The sequence below is a fragment of the Sapajus apella genome, unplaced genomic scaffold (assembly GCF_009761245.1).
Source record: "Sapajus apella isolate SASKATOON/1434 unplaced genomic scaffold, GSC_monkey_1.0 scaffold12, whole genome shotgun sequence".
Taxonomy (NCBI): domain Eukaryota; kingdom Metazoa; phylum Chordata; class Mammalia; order Primates; family Cebidae; genus Sapajus; species Sapajus apella.
The window spans coordinates 27591714-27612825 of NW_022436952.1; the positions used below are offsets into that span (position 1 = coordinate 27591714).

The following is a 21112-nucleotide window of genomic DNA, read 5'->3' on the forward strand; positions in this document are numbered from 1 at the left end:
AAGTGCTGGGATTACAGGCTTGAGCCACCGCGCCCGGCTTTTTTTTCTTTTTTTAAGAGATGGGGTCTTGCTATGTTGCCTAAGCCATCCTCTGGGCTCAAGAGATCCTCCTGCTTGAGTCCCCCATGTAGCTGGGACTACAGGTGCACACTAACATGCCCTGTTCTCTTTTACTTCTATGGTTCTATTTCCTCAGTATAATAAAGAAACAGATACAATTTTTTCTAATGACCTGTGAGGTTTCCACCTCCTGCTTTACCATGTTGTAACTCCACAGAAAGTGACATGGCTTTGTTTCTAAATATTCAAGAGTCCTGGAATCTCACCTAATTCAAGTTATTTTATTATTGCTGGACAATGAAGCCTTACAATTAACCATGTTGTAGTTTCTTCATCTATAAAAACAAATCACTGCCACATTATTCTTTCCTTTCTTTATCTGCTCCCCGTAAACACTCCCCAGATATGCTCAAAATCCTTCAATCATGGAACGTAAGACCATTTATTCATTCCTGTCCGTCAAATGATTTGACACTGTATTATCACTGTTTCCCATTAAGCAGTTAACAGAAATCAGGTCTCATTTACCTCTGTATGCCTATCATTTAGCAAAGTACTTCCTGTGAGGGGAGAGAGGGAGGCAAGGGATGTCTGTGTGTATACAGGGCATGAAATAACTGTTGTTAAATAAACATATTAAAAAATATGTTAATAGGAACAACACATGATTGAAAAAATTAAAAACTTAAGAACTATAACACCACTTATTCATAAGTAACTAAAAGGCAATTACCAATATACTGTCATTAAACAACACACAGGCAAAATCCATTCAATAGTGAACCAAGAAATTGAGGACATACTTGTCCTTTTCATTTTCTTCATGTTTGGTGAGACTGCAGAGTTGAAGAGTATCGAGCTGTTGTGTTACTTCTTCTGCCCAACGACAATTTACTAGTTCTCGTAGCTGGAGTGGAGCACTGGGGAGAAAATCCATATACATATTCTAACTCAGGAATTTCAGATTATTTTCTAGAATAATCACATTTCTCAAAATAGAGGGCACAATAATACTCATACTGTAACACTGCTTTTTTTTTTTTTTTTTTTTTTTTAAGAGACACGGTCTCATTCTATCACCCAGGGTGGGATGTAGTGGCATGATCATGGTTTACTGTAGCATTGACCTCCTGGGCTCAAGTAATCCACCTGCCTGAGCCTCCCAAGTGGCTGAGATTACAGCAGAACACCACCAAACCCAACTAATTTTAAAATTTTTTGTAAAGACAGGAATCTCACTATATTGCTCAAGCTGGTCTTGAACTTCTGGCCTCCAATGATCCTCCAACCCTAGCCTCCTAAAGTACTGGGATTGTAGGTATGAGCCACCACCTGGCCCCATAACACTATTAAAACTAAAAAAGGCCAGGCACAGTGGCTCAAGCCTGTAATCCCAGCACTTTGGGAGGCCGAGGCGGGTGGATCACGAGGTCAAGAGATCGAGACCATCCTGGTCAACATGGTAAAACCCCGTCTCTACTAAACCTACAAAAAATTAGCTGGGCATGGTGGTGCGTGCCTGTAATCCCAGCTACTCAGGAGGCTGAGGCAGGAGAACTGCCTGAACCCAGGAGGCGGAGGTTACGGTGAGCCGAGATTGCACCATTGCACTCCAGCCTGGGTAACAAGAGCGAAACTCCGTCTCAAAAAAAAAAAACAACAACTAAAAATAAATAAATACTCTTTGCAACTTATTTTCACCGAATTAACACATAATTCACCAAAAGAAATTTAAAAACTAAACAAAAAAATATGATTCAGAATATGGACCAAATCTCAGCTTCTAAGTCTAAGGTTGTACTGTTGGTATGGTGGCTCATACCTGTAATCTCAGCACTTTGGGAGGCTGAGGCAGGTGGGCTGCTTGAGCCTAGGTGTTGGAGACCAGCCTGCGCAACATGATGAAACCCTAGCTCTACAAAATATTAGCCAAACATAGTGGCATGTGCCTACAGTCCCAGCCACCCATGACGCTGAGGTAGGAGGACCACTGAGCCAGGGGTATGGAGGCTGCAGTGAGCCAAAATCATGCCTTTGCACTCCAGTCTGGGCAACAGAGTGAGACCCTGTCTCAGAGGAAAAAAAAAATATATCAGCTATACTGTCCAAAATGATAGCCACTAGCCACATGTAACTATTTAAAATTAAAATTAAACAAAAATAATATTTCATCATATAGTCATACTAGACACATTTCAAGTGATCAATAGCCACACGTGGCTAGTGGCTACCATACTGGACAGTGTAGACACAGAACACTTTCACCATTATAGAAAGTTCTTCTTGATAGTGCTGGTCTTCTTTTAAGATAATATAAGAAAGGTGGGACGGGCCCGGTGGTTCACACCTGCAATCCTAGACCTTTGGGAGGCTAAGGTAGTAGGATCTCTTGAGCCCAGGAAGTTGAGACCAGTATGGCTAACATAGTGACATCACATCTCTACAAAAAATAAAATTAGCTGGGCATGGTAATACACACCAGTGGTCCCAGTCAGCAGGGAGGTTGAGATGATAGAATCACCTGAGCCCAGGAGGTTGAGGCTGCAGTGAGCTGAGATCGCACTACTGCACTCTGGCCTGGATGACAGAGTGAGACCCTGTCTCGAAAATATGAAACGAAGAGGGGTGGGACAAAAAAAAAAAAGAAAGAAAAATTAAAAAAAAAAAAAAAAAAAAAAGAAAGAAAAAGAAATCAAAAGGAGAGACAGAAAAAAGAAAAAAATGGAAAGAAAAGTGAATACAAAAAGAAAAATGGGCAACAGATGGCACTCCAGCATTATTTTTTAAAACCAAAAGTAGAGATAACCTAAATGTCTCTCAATATGGGCATAAATCAAGGTATGACTACAGTCACTTTTTTTTTTCCTCAAAAAATGACATATATATACATATGATCAAGAAAAGATATATTTTACATGAAAAAGCAAACTGCAAAACAATATTATATCATTTGTACATTTTAAGAAAAAGTATATGGGAATCTACATATATATATATATATGTACACATATATATATATATATAAATATAGGCACAATCATACCAGATTAGGGCCTTAAAAAATACATGCACAAAAAATGGTCTAGAAGAACACATACCAAACCCAAAAACGTCTTTTGAAACAATGTCTTCTGAAAAGACAGGGTAGAAAGGTATTAGAATCAGAAGCCTTTTTATTTTATATTTATCTCTATTTGAATTTTTTTTTTTTGGCTTTGTTGCCCAGGCTGGAGTGCAGTGGCACAATCTTGGCTCAAGTGCAGCAGCATGATCTCAGCTCACTGCAACCTCTATCTCCCAAGATCAAGTGATTCTCATGCCTCAGCCTCCCGAGTAGCTAGGACTACAGGGGCGCACCACCACACCCAGCTAATTTTTGTTTTTGGGAGAGACAAGGTTTCACTATGTTGGCCAGGCTGACCTCAAGTGATCTACCTGCCTCGGCCTCCCAAAGTGCTGGGATTATAGGTGTGAGCCACCATGCCCAGCCAAACTATCTGGATTTTTTAAACCAGAAACATTAAAAATGTTTTACTTAATTATAAAAGATAAGTTATGACCTATCTAGATTATTTTAGCCAGAAACATTAAAAATGTGTTGCTTAATTATAAAAGGTAAGTTAAGAAGTTATACAATAATTTTCTATGAGAGGCAGGGTACAACATAGTAAACATAATTCTAAGTCACATGAAATAGTCCCCGCATTTCTTTTTCTAGTCAGATTGCTTATTTCTACTCAACTATCTTCACGAAGAAGAGAAACATGGCAGATTGCAGGAAAACTGCCTTTATGACTCCTAAGGCACATTCTGACTCTTGCTATTTTCCAAATTCAAAAATAATCATAGTAAAACACTTACCGGCAATGAGGACATTGAGCTCTCTGCTCTGTCAGCCAGCGCTAAGGGGGCAAAAGAATTAGATTTTGATTAGAAAACACCATTACTCTGTGCGTGTGCGTGTGTGTGTAAAATACTTAATACAAACCTAATGAGTTTAACTCTCTACAGTGCTTAAATCAATTTTAGAGACTAAAATAACAGGCAATCTACTGCCTCCCTCATACTGTCATCTGATAGGGACAACTTTTTAAGGGACAGAACTCAAACCAAAATAGCTATTCTCACACAGGAAAAGGAATGATTCCAGGACTAACTGGTTCTCATGGAGAATGTGTATATAATCTTATCATTGTCTTATAATAATGATACTGTCACCTTCGCACCCAAAAATAAACCACAGTGATGGTTTATTTCTACCTAAACGTACTTCTAAATTTATTTTTTGAAAAGTAAGCTAATTCAGCAGGGCGTGATAGCTCACGCCTGTAATCCCAACACTTTGGGAGGCCGAGGTGGGTGGATTACCTGAGGTCAGCAGTTCCAGACCAGCTTGGCCAACATGGCAAAACCCCATCTCTACTAAAAATATAAAAATTAGCCGGGCATGGTGATAGGTGCCTGAAATGCCAGCTACTTGGTAAGCTGAGGCAAGAGAATTGCTTGAACACGGGAAGCAGAGGTTGCAGTGAACCAGGACTGTGCCACTGTACTACAGCCTGGGTGACAGAGTGAAACTGTCTATATCCGTCTAAAAAGGAAAAAAAGAAAAAAGCCGGGCGTAGTGGCTCACGCCTGTAATCCAAGCACTTTGGAAGCCAAGGAGGACGGATCACCTGAGGTCAGGCGTTCAAGACCAGCCTGACCAACATGGTGAAACCCCGTCTTTAAAAAACTTTTTAAAAATTAAAAAAAACAACTTTGTAACAAAAAAAATCTCTTTAAGATACATTAATTACCGCAATCATTAAAAATCTTAGATCATGGGTTCGTGATTGATTAAATACTATTTCCAATGCCTAATCCTGCATTTGAAACTAATTAAAAATATAACCATTTATTAAATTCCTTCTATTTCTTCAGAACATAATCAGAGATATCACTACTGACATGTAATCTGTATCCTCATGCATAATGCTATGTGAAAAATTTTAATGCATATTTATTGTTCTGGGAGTTTAAGACATTTGCTAGAGAAATTGTGCTAGGGAAATCCTCAACAAAATCCTAGTAAAATAAATTCAACAGAATATTTAAAAGATTATATACTGTGACCAAGTGGGATTTACTTCTAGCATACAAAGATGGTTCAACATACAAAAATCATTCAATGTAATACACATTTAATGAAATAAAGACGAAAAAAAACCCACCATGTTCATCTCAATTGATGCAGAAAAGGCATCTGACAAAACTCAACATCCTTTCATGATAAAAATACTCAATGTGTATAAATAGAAGGGAACTTCCTCAACTTGATATAGGCCATATATAAAAACTCATAAAAATCATAGTCAACAATTCAAAGGCTAAAAACTCTTCCCCTTAAGATCAGGAAAAAGAAAAAGATGCCAGCTTTTACCATTTCTATTCAACATAATGCAGGTACTAAAAATTCCAGCAAGAGTACTTAGGCAAGATAAAGAAATATAAAGTATTCTAATTAAAAAAGAAGTGAAATTATCTTTTTGCAGATGATATGATCATATCTGTAAAAATCCCTAAAGATTCCACGAAATATTGTTGAAGCTAATAGATGCGGCAGTTACAGGATAGGAAATAAACATACAAAAAACGCTGGCATTTCTATGAGCTTGCAATGGACAATCAAAAAAGAAAATGAAGAAAGTAACACATTTGCAACAGCAACAAACCAAGAAGTTGAAAGACATACATGGATGCTCAGTATGGTGGCTCCCGCCTATAATCCCAGCATTGGGCGGCCAAGGCAGGGGCATGCTTGAACCCAAAAGGCAGAGGCTTCAGTGAGAAATGACTGCATCACTGCACACCAGCCTGGGTGACAGTGAGATCCTTTCTCAAAAAAATAAAAAAGAAAGACTTACACATGAAAAACTACAATATACTGCTGAAAGAAGTTAAAGAAGTCCCAAATAAATGGAAAGACACCTGTGTTCATGGATCATAAGACTTAATATTGTTAAGACAACAATACTACTCAAAGGCATGTACAGAATCTATATAATCCCTACTAAAACTCCAATGGTACTTTTTATTTGGTAGAAAATACATTGAAAATTCATATGGAATCTCAAGGGATGCCAAATAGCCAAAAGTATCTTGAAAAGGAAAAACAAGTTGGAGGACTCACACTTTTTAATTTCAAAACTTACTATAAAGATACAGTAAGCAGCCAGGAGCAGTGGCTGAGGCCTGTAATCCCAGCACTTTCAGAGGCCAAGGTGGACGGATCATGAGGTTAAAACATCGAGACCATCCTGGCCAACATGGCGAATTGCTGTTGTCAGGCAGGAGTGCAGTGGCCTGATCTCGGCTGACTGCAACCTCTGCCTACCAGGTACAAGCAATTCTTCTGTCTCAGCCTCCGGAGTAGCTGGGACTACAGGTGCATGCCACCAAGCCCGGCTAATTTTTGTATTTTTAGTAGAGACAGGGCTTCACCATATATGTCAGGCTGGTCTCAAACTCCTGACCTCAGGTGATCCACCCACCTCAGCCTCCCAAAGTGTTGGGATCATAGGCGTGAACCACCACGCCCAGCCAACACAGAAAGTTTGAGGTGAAAAGCATGTGACCTCGTTGATTTTCTCAGGAAAAGAAATAAATAATTGAAGAGAAATGTGAACAGGGCAGTTTTCAACTGTGCTCTGTAGATGTGGTACTGGACTCTGCCACGTACAACCAAAATCTTGGACCTCCTCATAATGATTTGAGTTCACCTACATTCAAGTTTTTTTGTTGTTTTTTCAGACAGAGTCTCCTCTGTTGCCCAGGCTGGAGCACAGTGGCATGACCTCAGCTCACTATAACCTCTGCCTTCTGGGTTCAAGTGATTTTCCTGCCTCAGCCTCCTGAGTAGCTGGCATTACAAGCGCACGCCACCACACTGGGCTAAATTTTGTATTTTTAGCATGTTGGTCAGGCTGGTCTCGAACTTCTGACCTCATGATCCACCCACCTTGGCCTCCCAAAGTGCTGGGATTACAGGTGTGAGCCACCTCGCCAGCCAACATTCAAGTTTTAAAGCCACTAGATTATATTCATCTCTACGGTGTCTTCTAACTATAGGATTATCCACTTTTTCTCCATCTTACTCACCAAACACATAAAACTAGTCCTCTTCTGAGTCCCACAGCACTTTTTTAGTGCCTCTTTATGATACCACACATTCTTCAATATAAACATTCTAAACTCCATTCCCTATTAGATTTAAACTCCTTCAAGGCAGGCAATTTGTCATTTATCTTAGTGTTCCTCAATCCCAGGCACAATGCAAGTAAGCACTTTAAGGCAAAAAATGTAAAATAAAAAGATAAAGGAAATGGTTAATCCTTACAATATATACTATATATACTAACTACATGTAAAAAGAAACACAACTTACCCTAATACAGCTGAAACAACACAGCTTGGAGCAATGAGGACACAGGCGTGCATCCCGCAATTTCTCCATACAAATGAAACATCGGAAAACCTCAGCAATGCTCTGAAAACAGTAAAAGATGCAAGGTCCACCAGATTAGGCTACTGAATCAAGTGCAAAAGGCAAGCTAAAAACAATTCACTTGGCATTTACATTTATTTTGGGTTGATAATATCTCAATTTTAATTATATTACATATCAGGATTTGATTGGTCAAGGTCCAAGTACCTCAAAATATCTGGAAAATATACTCTCGTTTTTTTAAGCTTCGTGATGATTCTACTCTAAGGAAAATATATGAAATGCAAACACAGACTTATGCACAAAAACTTTTAATCAAGCAGTAATTATAATGGCAAGAATTTAGATACAGCCCAAATATTAAGTAAATTACATATAGATTAGTCACTAGATAGTTCTTCATTTAATGACACGAAAAAATGCATATGACGTATAACAGCAAGAAAAAAGCGCCAAGTGTGGTGGCTCACACCTGTAATCCCAGCACTTTGGGAGGCTGAAGTGGCTGGACCACTTGAGGTCAGGAGTTTGAGAACAGCCTGGCCAACATGGTGAAACCCTGTCTTTACTAAAAATACAAAAATTAACTAATTTGAGTTACTCAGAAGGCTAAGGGAAGAGAATCATGTCAACCCAGGAGGCAGAGGTGGCAGTGAGCCAAAATCGTGCCCCTGCACTCCAACCTGGGTGACAGAGCAAGACTGTCCGGGGGGCGGAGAAGGGCAGACTATATGACTGAATACACAACATGAACTTTTTTTTTTTTAAATTATACTTTAAGTTCTTGGGTACATGTGCAGAACTTGCAGGATTGTTGCATAAGTACACAGACGCCATGGTGGTTTGCTGCCTCCATTCCCCCCACCAATCACCTACATCAGGCATTTCTCCCAATGTTATCCCTCCCTAACTTCCGCCACCATCCCTCCCCTAGCCCCCACCCAACAGACCCCAGTGTGTGTGTTCTCCTCCCTGTGTCCAACATGAACTTTTATCTGCAATTTCTCCAAAAGGTATAAACTGATTTTAAAATTTAGAGGAAAAAGAAGTTTAAAAAGACATCCTCTGAGCAAAAGTGTGTTAAAAACAAACAACACAAAAAACACAACAACAAAAAAACACACTTATCCTAATGGCAGTGTAATGTGACCCAGAGAAAAATGAATTCAGAATCCAGAAATCTGAATTTCTGCCCTGATGTTACAACTAGTTACTTATTTGAACCTGAGATACTGACCCAATTGATGATAGTTCAATGAGATCTTGGGAACAACAACAAAAATATGTAAGTAGAAGAAACAGTATTATCCTTGTAAGCCTCAGTTTAATCAATTTGGGAAGTAACTGAAAAGTTTTTAACAAGAAAAAAGATGTAATTAAATGTATTGTTATTGTGAACTCCTGAAACCAAGATAAGTTTACAAAAGCCTTATAATACTTTACATGAGGAATTAGGGAGAAAATTACTCATGAAACTAATTTTTTTTTTTTTGAGACGGAGCGTCACCCTGTCGCCAGGCTAGAGAACAGTGGCGCGAACTCAGCTCACTGCAACCTCCACCTCCTGGGCTGAAGTGATTCTCCTGCCTCAGCCTCCCGGGTATCTGGGACTACAGGCGCATGCCACCACATCCGGCTAATTTTTGTATTTTTAGTAGATGGGGTTTCACCATTGTTGGCCAGGAAGGTCCCGATTTCTTGACCTCGTGATCCGCCCGCCTCAGCCTCCCAAAGTGCTGGAATACCAGCGTGAGCCACCGCACCTGGCTAATGAAGCTAATCTTGACTCTGCAGGGCCAGAAAGCACCTGGGAGATGTAGACTCTGTAATCTGCAACCGGGTGGATAAGACTACTGATGATTAGTTTCAAGTGGACTATCCATAACACAGTTACCCCTTACTAAAAAGCAAGTATTTCCTATTTCAGTATCTGAAAGGTTCAAACTTTGACAATGACTATACAATTATGTCCAATAAACAACCTTTTAAAATATATTCCTACCCTTTACTTGTATATCCCAACTATTTTAACCCACAGCTTACAAGAATCAGTTATAAAGAGTTTGTTCTGGAAACTACACATGAGAAAGTATTATGTGCTGATTCAATCTACGAAGGGCAGAAGTATGCAAAATGTACCACTGAGAGGGAAAGATTATCCATTTGAAAGAGATTTAAAGCAGATCAACAACTCGCAAGGACTGGTGATGAGCGGGGTACGTCCATCTGATGAATCTGCAGTTTTGCTCTAAACAGGCTGTAGTTTGCAAATGCCCGGTGGGGATAAGTACCTGTGCCAAAACATCCTTGAAAACGCCAGAATATGCACCACCTGACTACGGAACAGTGAGCACAGAACACCTGGAGGGCTGCAGAATGAGCACGGCGTCCTTGGTACTGGGCCAGCCCTCTCCACAGTCGCAGGGGCGGGGTAGGGGTGCCCTACTGGAGCGAGGACAGGCACCCCTCCCCGAATACAAACCGCTCAACGGGTGGGGGTAGGGACTAACCACCACCCTCACAACCCCTCACCTCCACGCTCTGTTCATCCATTGCCTCCGGCTCTCTGCGGGGCCGTCGGCAACCCGCGGACTCCGTAGTCTGACCTCTTAGGCGCCGGCCCGAGGTCGCCAGATCAAATCACCGAGAAAAGCGCGGCGCCCACGTCAGGGGGCTCCGACAACCGCCCCACCTGCGCGCCCCATCGCTCCAGGTCCCGCGTCGACTACCCCCATTTCGCCATTTTTACCAGCGCGCCCGCCCCGGGGCGCAGAGATAGGGCGAGCGGCGGCCACAGCTCCTTCCTCCCGGCAGAGCCGCCGGCCAGCAGCCGCGAGGGAATCTCGGCGCACGTGACGCGGCCGCGCGAGTGTTGAACTGCCGCTAGAGTTGGGCGAAGAAGGCGCTGCAGAGAATTAGCAAACACCAACGGTAACCAGGGCAGCTGGGGGTGCGGTGGCGGGGGAAGGCGCGAAGCGCATGCGCCCAGGACGCTGCGGGAGGGGAGGAGCGGGGAGGGTTCGCGTAGTTCCCGCGTTGCGGGACGCACACGAGACTTGGCGATTAGCTGCCGCCGCGTTGCGTGCCTCCGGTCCCAGCCGGCGCCGGCGGCCTGAGCGCGGGTCTCTGCTACGCCACGCCCACCTCGGCGGAGGGCGGGGCTCCACGGCTCTCAAAATTGCGCGCTAAAGACCGAGCTAGGTATTCCGACTCTGAGATTCCAGGGTGGAGCCCGGGCCTTCCGCATTTTCACCCACCACTGTGTGATTCGGTAGCAGGTGGTCCGTGACCCCTACTTTTGAGAAACCCTGGTGCAGAGGGTCCGTAGTTAGTGGTTCTCTCGAATAAAGAGTCTAAGGTTTGTAGGATTTGCGTTCCACCTACCAAGGCAAATGAAATTAGAAAGGTCCAGACTGTGAAGCCTGGAGAGGTGTCATTTCTCATTTCAGTGGCGAGAGGACGGGACCACACACTGTGAAGGCTTCATTCCCACACCCCACCCCTTATTCTTGCCGCCTTAGTTGTCGCCATGGGACTACTGAAAGGGCAAGGGTGTCAGCGATATTCATTTTCCCATAAATAGGATCTGTTTTCTACAATTTCCTGCCAGAAGAAATGTGTAAAGTTTGCAAGAATTGAAATGATGCCTGAGTCAAAGAGGGCACATCGATTTCATAATTTGAATTTAATTTTTCCTGTATTTATTGCAAACAATTATACATAACCAACCTAGAGTGCTCATGTAGAGAATCACCAATAATTTAGAAATAAGTTCTTGAATATCAGGCGTTTAGGCTTATAGGTGGTGGGCAACAACAATTTTCTTTTTAACTACTTGAGTCATGAACAAGATTAAAATTTAAGAGAGATTAATCTGAGGGCCGGGCACTGTGACTCACGCCTGTGATCCCAGCACTTTGAGAGGCCGAGGCGGGCAGATCGCCAAAGGTCGGGAGTTGGAGACCAGCCTGACCAACATGGAGAAGCAAAATACAAAATTAGCCGGGCGTGGTGGCACATGCCTGTAATCCCAGCTACTCTGGAGGCCGAGGCAGGAGAATTGCTTGAACTCAGGAGGTGGATGTTGCGGTGAGCCAGTGCGGCACCATTGCACTCCAGCATGGGCAACAAGAGCGAAACTCCATCTCAAAGAAAATTACTGTGAGACTGAAAAATGCTTTCAGTTAAGAATTTTTTGTGGTCTTTTAAGTACATAGAGGTGATGGTTGCATAACGCTATTTTTACTAAAATGCCTTCAGTTGTGCATTGTATTCACTTATTTTGAGACGCAGTCTCGCTTTGTCAGGTGGAGTGCAGTGGTGCCATCTCGGCTCACTGCAACCCCGCCTCCCGGGTTCAAGCGATTCTCCTGCCTCAGCCTCCTGAGTAGCTGGGACTACAGGTGCGTACCACCACGCCCAGCTAATTTTTGCATTTTTAGTAGAGACAGTTGTTTGCCATGTTGGCCAGGATGGTCTTGATCTCTTGACCTTGCGAACCGCCCACCTCAGCCTCTCAGAGTGCTGGGATTACAGGCGTGTGCCACCGCGCCAGCCAGTTGTACGTTTTAAAATGGTTGATGGTTAATTTTGTTATGAGAATTTTACTTAAAAGAATTATTTATAGTAATGAGAAGTGGGCCTTGCTCTCAAAGAGCAGTATAGAAGACAAGACAAATTGCAATACCTATATGCTAAACAGTAAAATAGATTATTGTGTTTACAGAAGAACCCAAAAATGTTGAAGGACTTACTGCACTAGTTCATAATAGTGAACAATTAGAAACCTGTACAACTGATTAAAGGCCGTTGGTTGCAAGCAAAAAGGATAACCTGAGCAAAATAAATAATTTAGTTGGGAAAATGCTAAACTCACATTGTTTGCCAAGCCCTGGGGTTTGGGAGCCAATCATCTGCTCCATCAGAATCCCTTAAAGGCTGACCTTGCTGCCCTCCCCACAAGAAAAATCTTCTAACTTGACATATCCTTAAACAACTTCCCATTATACAACTTACTTGTTATATTATTTGTGTAACTTGCTGTTATAGAGCTTAAATGTCGTATCAATAAGGAACTGATAAAAATGATGATATATGAGCTGGGTGCAGTAGCTCACACCTGTAATCCCAGCACTTTGGGAGGCCGAGACAGGCGGATCATCTGAGTTTGAGAGTTCAAGGCCAGTCTGATTAACATAGAGAAACCCTATCTCTACTAAAAATACAAAAAATTAGCCAGGGGTGGTGGTGTTTGCCTGTAATCCCAGCTACTTGGAGGCTGAGGCAGGAGAATCACTTGAACTTGGGAGATGGAGGTTATGGTAGCCAAGATCATGCCATTGCATGCACTCCAGCCTCAGCAACAGAGCCAGATCCTGTCTAAAAAAAAAAAAAAGTAAGGTATATCCCTATAATGGATTACATGTGTTAAAAATAAGGGTAGATGTGTGACATAACAAAAATATATTAGAATTGAAGAGTGGGCACAGTGATTCATGTATCCCAGCACTATGGGAAGCTGAGGCTGGCAGATCTCTTGATTCCAGGAGTTGGAGGCCAACCTGGACAACATGATGAAACCCAGTCTCTACAAAAGATACAAAAATTAGCTAGGGTTGGTAGCATGCACCTGTAGTCCCAGCAGCTACTTGGGAGGCCAAGGCCAGAGGATTGCTTGAGCCCTGGAGGCTGTAGTGAGCCACGATAGGACCACTGCACTCTAGCCTAGGTGACAGAGCGAGAACCTGTCTCAAATAAAACAATGAAATGAAAAAAAAAATCTAAGTACAGCACCAGTATAAGGTACATTATCAACTACTTTTGTTGAAAAAAAATTGTTTAAATACATGTAGAAATACCTGAAGAAATTGCTTGCAGATTACCTCGAGAATTAATATGTCTGTGTTTTTTAAATTCTTTTTTTTTTTTTGAGACGGAGTTTCACTCATGTTACCCAGGCTGGAGTGCAATGGCGCGATCTCGGCTTACCGCAACCTCCGCCTCCTGGGTTCAGGCAATTCTCCTGCCTCAACCTCCCGAGCAGCTGGGATTACAGGCACATGCCACCATGCCCAGCTAATGTTTTGTATTTTTAGTAGAGATGGGGTTTCACCATGTTGACCAGGATGGTCTCGATCTCTTGACCTCATGATCCACCCGCCTCGGCCTCCCAAAGTGCTGGCATTACAGGCTCGAGCCACCGCGCCCAGCGTGTTTTTTAAATTCTTAAACATGTATTATCTATAACTTAAGACATAAAAACACTATAGTCACATAGGAGAAAACAATTATAATCCAGATAAGAAACAAAAGTTCTGGGTAATCCCAGCTTTTAGGGAGGCAGAGGTGGGAGGATAGCTTGAGCCCAGGAGTTCGAGACCTGCCTTAGGCAATATAGCAAGACCTCATTCTCCACAAAAAGGAAAAAACAAACAAACAACAAAAAGACAAAAAAAAAAAAGAAACAAACAAAAAAAAGAAAAGATCTGGCCGGGTGTGGTGGCTCACGCCTGTAATCCAAGCACTTTGGAAGCCAAGGCGGGCACATCACCTGAGGTCGGGAGTTCAAGAGCAGCCTGACCAACATGGTGAAACCTCATCTTAAAAAAAAACAAAATGGGCCGGGCGCGGTGGCTCAAGCCTGTAATCCCAGCACTTTGGGAGGCCGAGGCGGGTGGATCACGAGGTCAAGAGATCGAGACCAGCCTGGTCAACATGGTGAAACCCCGTCTCTACTAAAAATACAAAAAAATTAGCTGGGCATGGTGGTGCGTGCCTGTAATCCCAGCTACTCAGGAGGCTGAGGCAGGAGAATTGCCTGAACCCAGGAGGCGGAGGTTGCGGTGAGCCGAGATCGTGCCATTGCACTCCAGCCTGGGTAACAAGAGCGAAACTCCGTCTCAAAAAAAATAAATAAATAAATAAATAAATAAATAAATAAAAGAAACAAAAGATCTAAATTAAGGAGGCATGAGGACGGGGCAGAGGTTGTATACTATGATCATTTCAGAGACAGAATTGTAGGTTTTATTAACTAAGAAGATAAAGGGACGCAAATTAGTTATACAAGTTTTAATTCCAAACAACAGAATATCCAGGCTATTAATAATAAAATCATACTCAGGATTCATCTGGAAAAGAAATAACAAAAATAAATAAAATAAAATCAGTAAGTATTCTGGGCATGTTCAGTTTCAATATTCAGGTAGGAGATTTTATTGGAAATATGGATCTAGAGCTAATGGAAGAAGTTAAATTTAGGAGTCATTCACAAAGAGGCTTGAGAAACATGAAAATGTATTGAGAAGTACTTAGAAAACAATGTTAAGGGGGCTATGCATAGAGAATAACATTTGGAAGATAACTGAAGGAAATCACAGAAGCAAAATAGTACAATCTAATTTTTCTCCCTAACTGAAAGCAAAACCACTTTTAATACTATTGTAATAAGTATTATGACCTCTTCATGATACAATTTTTTCAATCCCAACAATTATCATCACAACCCAAAGCCATCTCATGACAACAGCTTTCTAAACACTAATTGCCGGAACACCGAAGAAAATTAATATGTTACTAAGGTGTAACTTATTTCTCTGTAATTAAAAAAAGGGAGGCTTTCTGTTCTTGAAATATTCAAACTAGAAAGGACAATTTTAACTGAAGCTGTTCTCACAACCCTGTTTTTCAGCTACTGTAAGTTTGTTAATGGACAAACATGGTCATAACTGAAATTGTTAAATTATGTAAAAGTATAATTCTGTAACCTGCAGAACATCTGATGCATTTTTCCTAGTCTTTTCAATGCTTAGTTCTTATTATATGTAAGTAAAATCATTTATCGAAGGCTTACTAAATACCGAACCCTGTATTAAAACACTTTATTATCTTGTCCTTCCAAACATCCTGACACTCAGAAGTTAAGTGATCTGCACAGAGTCATAGCTAGAATTTAAAACCTGCTACTTACATCTCAGGTATGACTCCAAAGCCCAATCTTCACTATAAAACTGCAATATCTGCCTCCCCTCTTCCCCACTTTGCATAGTTTCAGCATCTCCCAGAACATTAACAGTAATAATTTATTGGCAACTTGACCTCTTATTGTATACATACAACATGATTTATTTTCCTATTTACCTAGTACTAGCCAAATGTGCATGTATATTGCCATTATGAACAAACCTGTGATTAACATCTTTGTATCAAGATCTGCCTCTACTTTGAACAGTTTCCTCATTGCCAATAGTTATTATTATTTTTTTTTTTTTTGAGACGGAGTTTCACTCTTGTTACCCAGGCTGGAGTGCAATGGCGCGATCTCGGCTCACCGCAACCTCCGCCTCCTGGGTTCAGGCAATTCTCCTGCCTCAGCCTCCTGAGTAGCTGGGATTACAGGCACGTGCCACCATGCCCAGCTGATTTTTTGTATTTTTAGTAGAGACGGGGTTTCACCATGTTGACCAGGATGGTCTCGATCTCTTGACCTCGTGATCCACCCGCCTCGGCCTCCCAAAGTGCTGGGATTACAGGCGTGAGCCACCGCACCCGGCGCCAATAGTTATTTTTAAATAAACAGGTAAATTGACACATACACATAACACACCCAAAACTGGCAAGTAGCAGACAAGTGCTCTTCTAATTTCAGTTTCTTAGCTTTCATGTAGAATGAACAATTACAATAATAAAGGCTGAAAGAAAACAAAGGTATTATTGAAATACAACAGGGACAATCTAAAGCAACATGAAAAAGCAAGTTCATGCTGCTCAACATTAGCAGGCAAGGGAAATAGGGGAAAAAACTACACAAAAGTGGCTATCACAGAAAAGCCAGCTTATTACTTTAGGTTTTGTGGGAGACTACAGGTCACATAAAAGCAGTCTCAACAATAATGTGACCACATATGCAATCAACATTTACAAAATGAAATTAGATATAATGTATAATACAAATATTTTTGCCTATAATTTCCGAAGCATGGAATTCACATAGAGAATGACTGAAATGTACATAAACATTCTTTTATGATAGACTAGAACATCTACATTATCATGACTTAGAAAAAGAAAACAGATGCAAAATAGTGTTGAGACTTTCTTGCCTGAAATTACAAGACTAAGTGTGTGTATGTGTGTGTGTGCACGCTCGTGTGCACATATATTTAAATCCTTTTATTCTCATTTGATCCTTTTGGCTGAACTTTATTCATATATCATCTGCAATTCTTCTTTTAGCCACTCTCATGAAAGGCATCATTATTCAGTCATTGAAGCCAAGACTCCTTCACCAGCCCCCAACCTCTAGACATCAAGTGTTAACAAGATATCTTCCTAAATTTATCTGGAATTGAGCTCTTCTCTGTTAGAGTTTCCTTTCCAAGTCTATTTCTTCATAAATCTGGCATGTGAGATTTTAATTGGTCTGCCACAGTTTTCTCTTCATCAGTCAATGGTGACAGCTAGAAAATAAACAATAACATCTTTATTTCGAAAATCTTCAAAGACTGTTAAATCAGTTCACTTAACTTCTGCATTGTCACACTAATAAATGTTTCCATAAGCTTATACTTTGTATGTAATCACAGATTTAGAAAGACAAGGGAAAAAACAGTATTTGGCTATTTATATACAGGTCCTATGATATTTGAGCTTCCAAAGAACTTGCAATTAAGTTGAAGAAACAAGACCAAGAAATCAAACAATTTAAGGATTATAGCAGAACCAAAGAAGTCATGTTTGGATGCCATATTCTAAAAGTACGGTTGGCTGGGTGCGGTGGCTCACACCTGTAATCCCAGCACTTTGGGAGGCCAAGGCAGGTGGATCACGAGGTCAAGAGATGGAGACCATCCTGGCCAACATGGTGAAACCCATAAAAATGCAAAATTAGCTGGGCGTGGTGACTCCAAAATTAGCTGTCATCCCAGCTATTAGGGAGGCTGAGGAGGAAAATCACTTGAACCTGGGAGGTGGAGGCTGCAGTGAGCCGTGATCATAACACTGCACTCAAGCCTGGTGACAGAGCAAGACTCCATGTCAAAAAAAAAAAAAAAAAGAACGAAAGAAAAAAGAGGCTGGGCACGGTGGCTCACACCTGTAATCCTAACACTTTGGGAGGCCAAGGTAGGTGTATCACCTGAGGTCAGGAGTTCAAGACCACTCTTGCCAAGATGGTAAAACCCCATCTGTACTAAAAATACAAAAATTAGCCGAGCATGGTAGTGGGTGCCTGTAATCCCAGCTTCTTGGGAGGCTGAGGCAGGAGAATCGCTTTAACCCAGGAGGTGGAGGCTGTAATGAGCCGAGATCGCGCCACTGCACTCCAGCATGGGCGACAGAGCAAGACTCCATCTCAAAAAATTAAGAAAGAAGCTAGGTGCAGTGGCCCACACCTGTAATCTCAGCACTTTGGGAGGCCAAGGCGGGTGGATCACCTGAGGTCAGGAGTTTGACCAGCCTGACCAACATGGTGAAACTTCGTCTCTATTAAAAACACAAAAAATTAGCTAGGCATGGTGGCAGGTTCCTGTAATCCTACTCGGGAGGCTGAGGCAAGAGAATTGCTTGAACTTGGGAGGTGGAGGTTGCAGTGAGCCGAGATTACACCATTGTGCTCTAGCCTGGGTGACAAGAGCAAAACTCTGTCTCAAAAAAAAAAAAAAGAAAGAAGGCTGGGTGCGGTGGCTCACACTGTAATCCCAGCACTTTGGGAGGTCAAGTCAGGCGGATCACCTGAGGTCCAGCCTGACCAACATGGAGAAACCTGTTTCTACTAAAAATGTAAAATTAGCCAGGCGTGGTAGCACATGCCTATAATCCCAGCTACTCGGGAAGCTGAGGCAGGAGAATCACTTGAACCTGGAGGCAGGGGTTGCAGTGAGCCAAGATCATGCCATTGCACTCCAGCCTGGTCAACAAGAGTGAAACTGTGTCTCAAAAAAAAAGAAAAAAAAAACATCGTTGCACAATAACTTCAGAAAAAGGAAAGACTTCAGGAACGGCTTATTCAGCAGCTTAACAATGTAAGGATTCAGTTTTTTGCATCTCACAGCTCTAATATCCTGGATGCCTTTATCCTCAAGCTGACAGCAAATGGCTTTAACAGTGCTAGGTCACACAACTCTACACAATGTCCAGAAGAAGAAAAAAAACTTTCTCTTCTCAGTGTTCTCTCAGCAGTGAGGAGTCTTCCTAGTTATCTACTTCCAGACTTTCCTTCCTCACATGTAATTTGGGTTACAAACCCATTCCTGAACCACTGTTAGTTAAAACAGAAAGTCTATTCCCCATGCCAATCAGATGCACTCCAGGAGCTAAGGATGGGGCCAGCTTCATCTCAGGCATGACACATATATTAAGAAAGTCAGTATAGTCATGTCTCACTTAATGACAGGAATATGCTCTGAGAAATGCATTGTTAGGCAATTTCATCCTGTGAACATCACAGAGGGTACTTACACAATCAGAGATGGTATATGTATATATACACCTAGGCTATATGGTTTAGCCTACTGCTCCTGGACTACAAATCTCAACAGCATGTTACTGTACTAAATTCTGGAGGCAATGGTAACACAATAGTATTTTTTTTTTTTTTTTGAGACAGAGTCTCACTCTGTCACCAGGCGCCAGGCTGGAGTGCAGGGGCGCGATCTCGGCTCGCTGCAATCTCTGCCTCCTGGGTTCAAGCAATTCTCCTGCCTCAGCCTCCCGAGTAGCTGGGACTACAGGCGCACGCCACCACGCCCATCCTGACCAACAAGGCGAAACCCCGTCTCTACTAAAAGAAAAAAAAAAGAAATAGTATTTTTATATCTAAACATCTGAACAGAGTACAGTAAAAAATACAGTATTATAATCTGGGACTACTGTCATATATGTGATCTACTGTTGACCAAAACGTCATTATGCATTCCATGTCTATACTCTGGTAGGCAGGAAAGAACAGATGCTGAGAAAGAAAAACAGCCAATAGCATCCACCAAAAGCTAAAGCAGGGAGGCTAAAGGGAAGTTGTAAGAGACTTTCACAGAGCACCAACAAACAGGCTGGCTGAAACAAAGTGTTATATGAGGAATTAATAGGAGGTACAACCTGAAGAATCAAGTAGTTACAAATCTGCCAACTATATAGGTCATCTCTAGAGAGACTGCCAAATCTAGAACACCCTAGACCTACAGAATCAGAGTCTCTAGGGCAGCACTGTCCAATAAAACTTTCCATGATGCTGGAAATATTCTATATCGGCACTGTCCAATGAGTAGGTGAGGAAATTAATGTTCACTTTTATTTAACTACCTGAAATTTAAATTTCCTTTTTTTCTGAGACGGAGTTTCGCTCTTGTGCCCAGCTGGAGTACAATGGTGTGATCTTGGCTCACTGCAACCTCCGCCTCCTGAGTTCAAGAGATTCTCCTCCCTCAACCTCCTGAGTAGCTGGGCCTACAGGCACCCACCACCACAACCAGCTAATTCTTTGTATTTTTTAGTAGAGATGGGGGTTTCACCATGTTGGCCATAGTGGTCTCAAACTACTGACCTCAGGTGATCCATCCACCTCAGCCTCCCAAAATACAGGCATGAGCCACTGTACCCAGCCTAAATTTAAATTTATATAGCCACATTAGTTTATGTAAATAGGAAAGCCAAGCTCTAGAAGAGCCACAAAACCTATATAATTCTGATATGCAGTTGGTTCCACTGATCAAACCGACATTTGCCCAACATATTCACAAGGACAAAATGAAAAACAATCATGTCTTACTACAACCCAGACAGTCACAGGATTTCCTTCTTCTATCTCAAGAAAAGGAAATGTTATTCTGACAAGACTTGGTTTTTTCATTTTCTTTTTGTTTTAGAGACAGGGTCTCATTCTGTCACCTAGGCTGGAGTACAGTGGTGTGGTCATAGCTCACTGCAGCTTCTAACTCCTGGGCTCAAGCAATCATCCCACCTCAGCCTCCCAAGTGGCTGCAACTACAGTTGCACACCACCACACCCAGCTGTAAGACTTGTTTGTTCTCAACGAATCCATGTTGCTCCTTGTTATCGCTACAAAAGCATTCAGACCATCTGTTTAATAAATTCTCAAAGACTTTTTCCAGAAATTAAGATCAAGTTAACCAGTCTAAAGTTTGTAGAAATTTTTCTTCTTTATCACACATATTTTGGAAGATCATGGAACATCACATATTCTACTTTTAATGCCTTTTTAATCTTCTATTTATTGTTAAATTTGTTTTGGGGGTTTGTTTGTTTTGCTATTTTTTGTTTCGGTGTAAGTTTAGTCCCTTTATTCTTTTGATGAGATCACTTTTATAATTGAGCATATTTAAACCTCAGTGTCGGCCAGGCACGGTGGTGCATGCCTGTAATCCCGGCACTTTGAGAGGCCAGGACAGGTGGATCACTTGAGGTCAGGCGTTCTAGACCAACATAGTGAAACCCCATCTCTACAAAGAATACAAAAAAAATTAGCTGTGCATAGCGGCACGTGCCTGTAGTCCCAGCTACTCAGGAAGCTGAGGCCAAAGAATTGCTTGAACCGGGGAGGTAGAGGTACAT

The 21112-nt window shown here is 41.8% G+C and overlaps 2 protein-coding genes and 2 long non-coding RNA genes across 8 annotated transcripts in view; 1 reads left to right on the forward strand and 3 right to left on the reverse strand.

The window, feature by feature from the left end:
* TRIM37 (tripartite motif containing 37) overlaps positions 1–10825 on the reverse strand; it is a 108481-nt gene extending 97656 nt beyond the window's left edge. For all 4 annotated transcript variants that reach the window (XM_032280683.1, XM_032280684.1, XM_032280681.1 and 1 more), the window contains exons 1-4: positions 10079–10825; positions 7487–7588; positions 3922–3962; positions 864–980 (exon numbers count right to left, since the gene is read on the reverse strand). In XM_032280683.1, coding sequence (XP_032136574.1) covers positions 864–980; positions 3922–3962; positions 7487–7588; positions 10079–10099 — 281 coding nt within the window. In that variant the 5' untranslated portion in view covers positions 10100–10825. The remainder of the gene's footprint in view (positions 1–863; positions 981–3921; positions 3963–7486; positions 7589–10078) is intronic.
* A 3704-nt stretch (positions 10826–14529) lies between these two features.
* On the reverse strand, positions 14530–15653 carry LOC116553301. The gene is made up of 2 exons (XR_004269693.1): positions 15426–15653; positions 14530–15132 (listed from the first exon to the last, which is right to left on the reverse strand). It is a non-coding gene; the product is annotated as an uncharacterized LOC116553301 (long non-coding RNA).
* On the forward strand, positions 15652–16338 carry LOC116553302. The gene is made up of 2 exons (XR_004269694.1): positions 15652–15793; positions 16107–16338. It is a non-coding gene; the product is annotated as an uncharacterized LOC116553302 (long non-coding RNA).
* A 162-nt stretch (positions 16339–16500) lies between these two features.
* The window catches only part of SKA2 (spindle and kinetochore associated complex subunit 2), a 32722-nt gene continuing 28110 nt past the window's right edge, over positions 16501–21112 (reverse strand). Inside the window, exon 4 of one of the 2 annotated variants that reach the window (XM_032280687.1) lies at positions 16501–17004. In XM_032280687.1, the coding sequence (XP_032136578.1) occupies positions 16936–17004 (69 nt within the window). In that variant the 3' untranslated portion in view covers positions 16501–16935. The remainder of the gene's footprint in view (positions 17005–21112) is intronic. The other variant, XM_032280688.1, reaches the window with a different exon arrangement.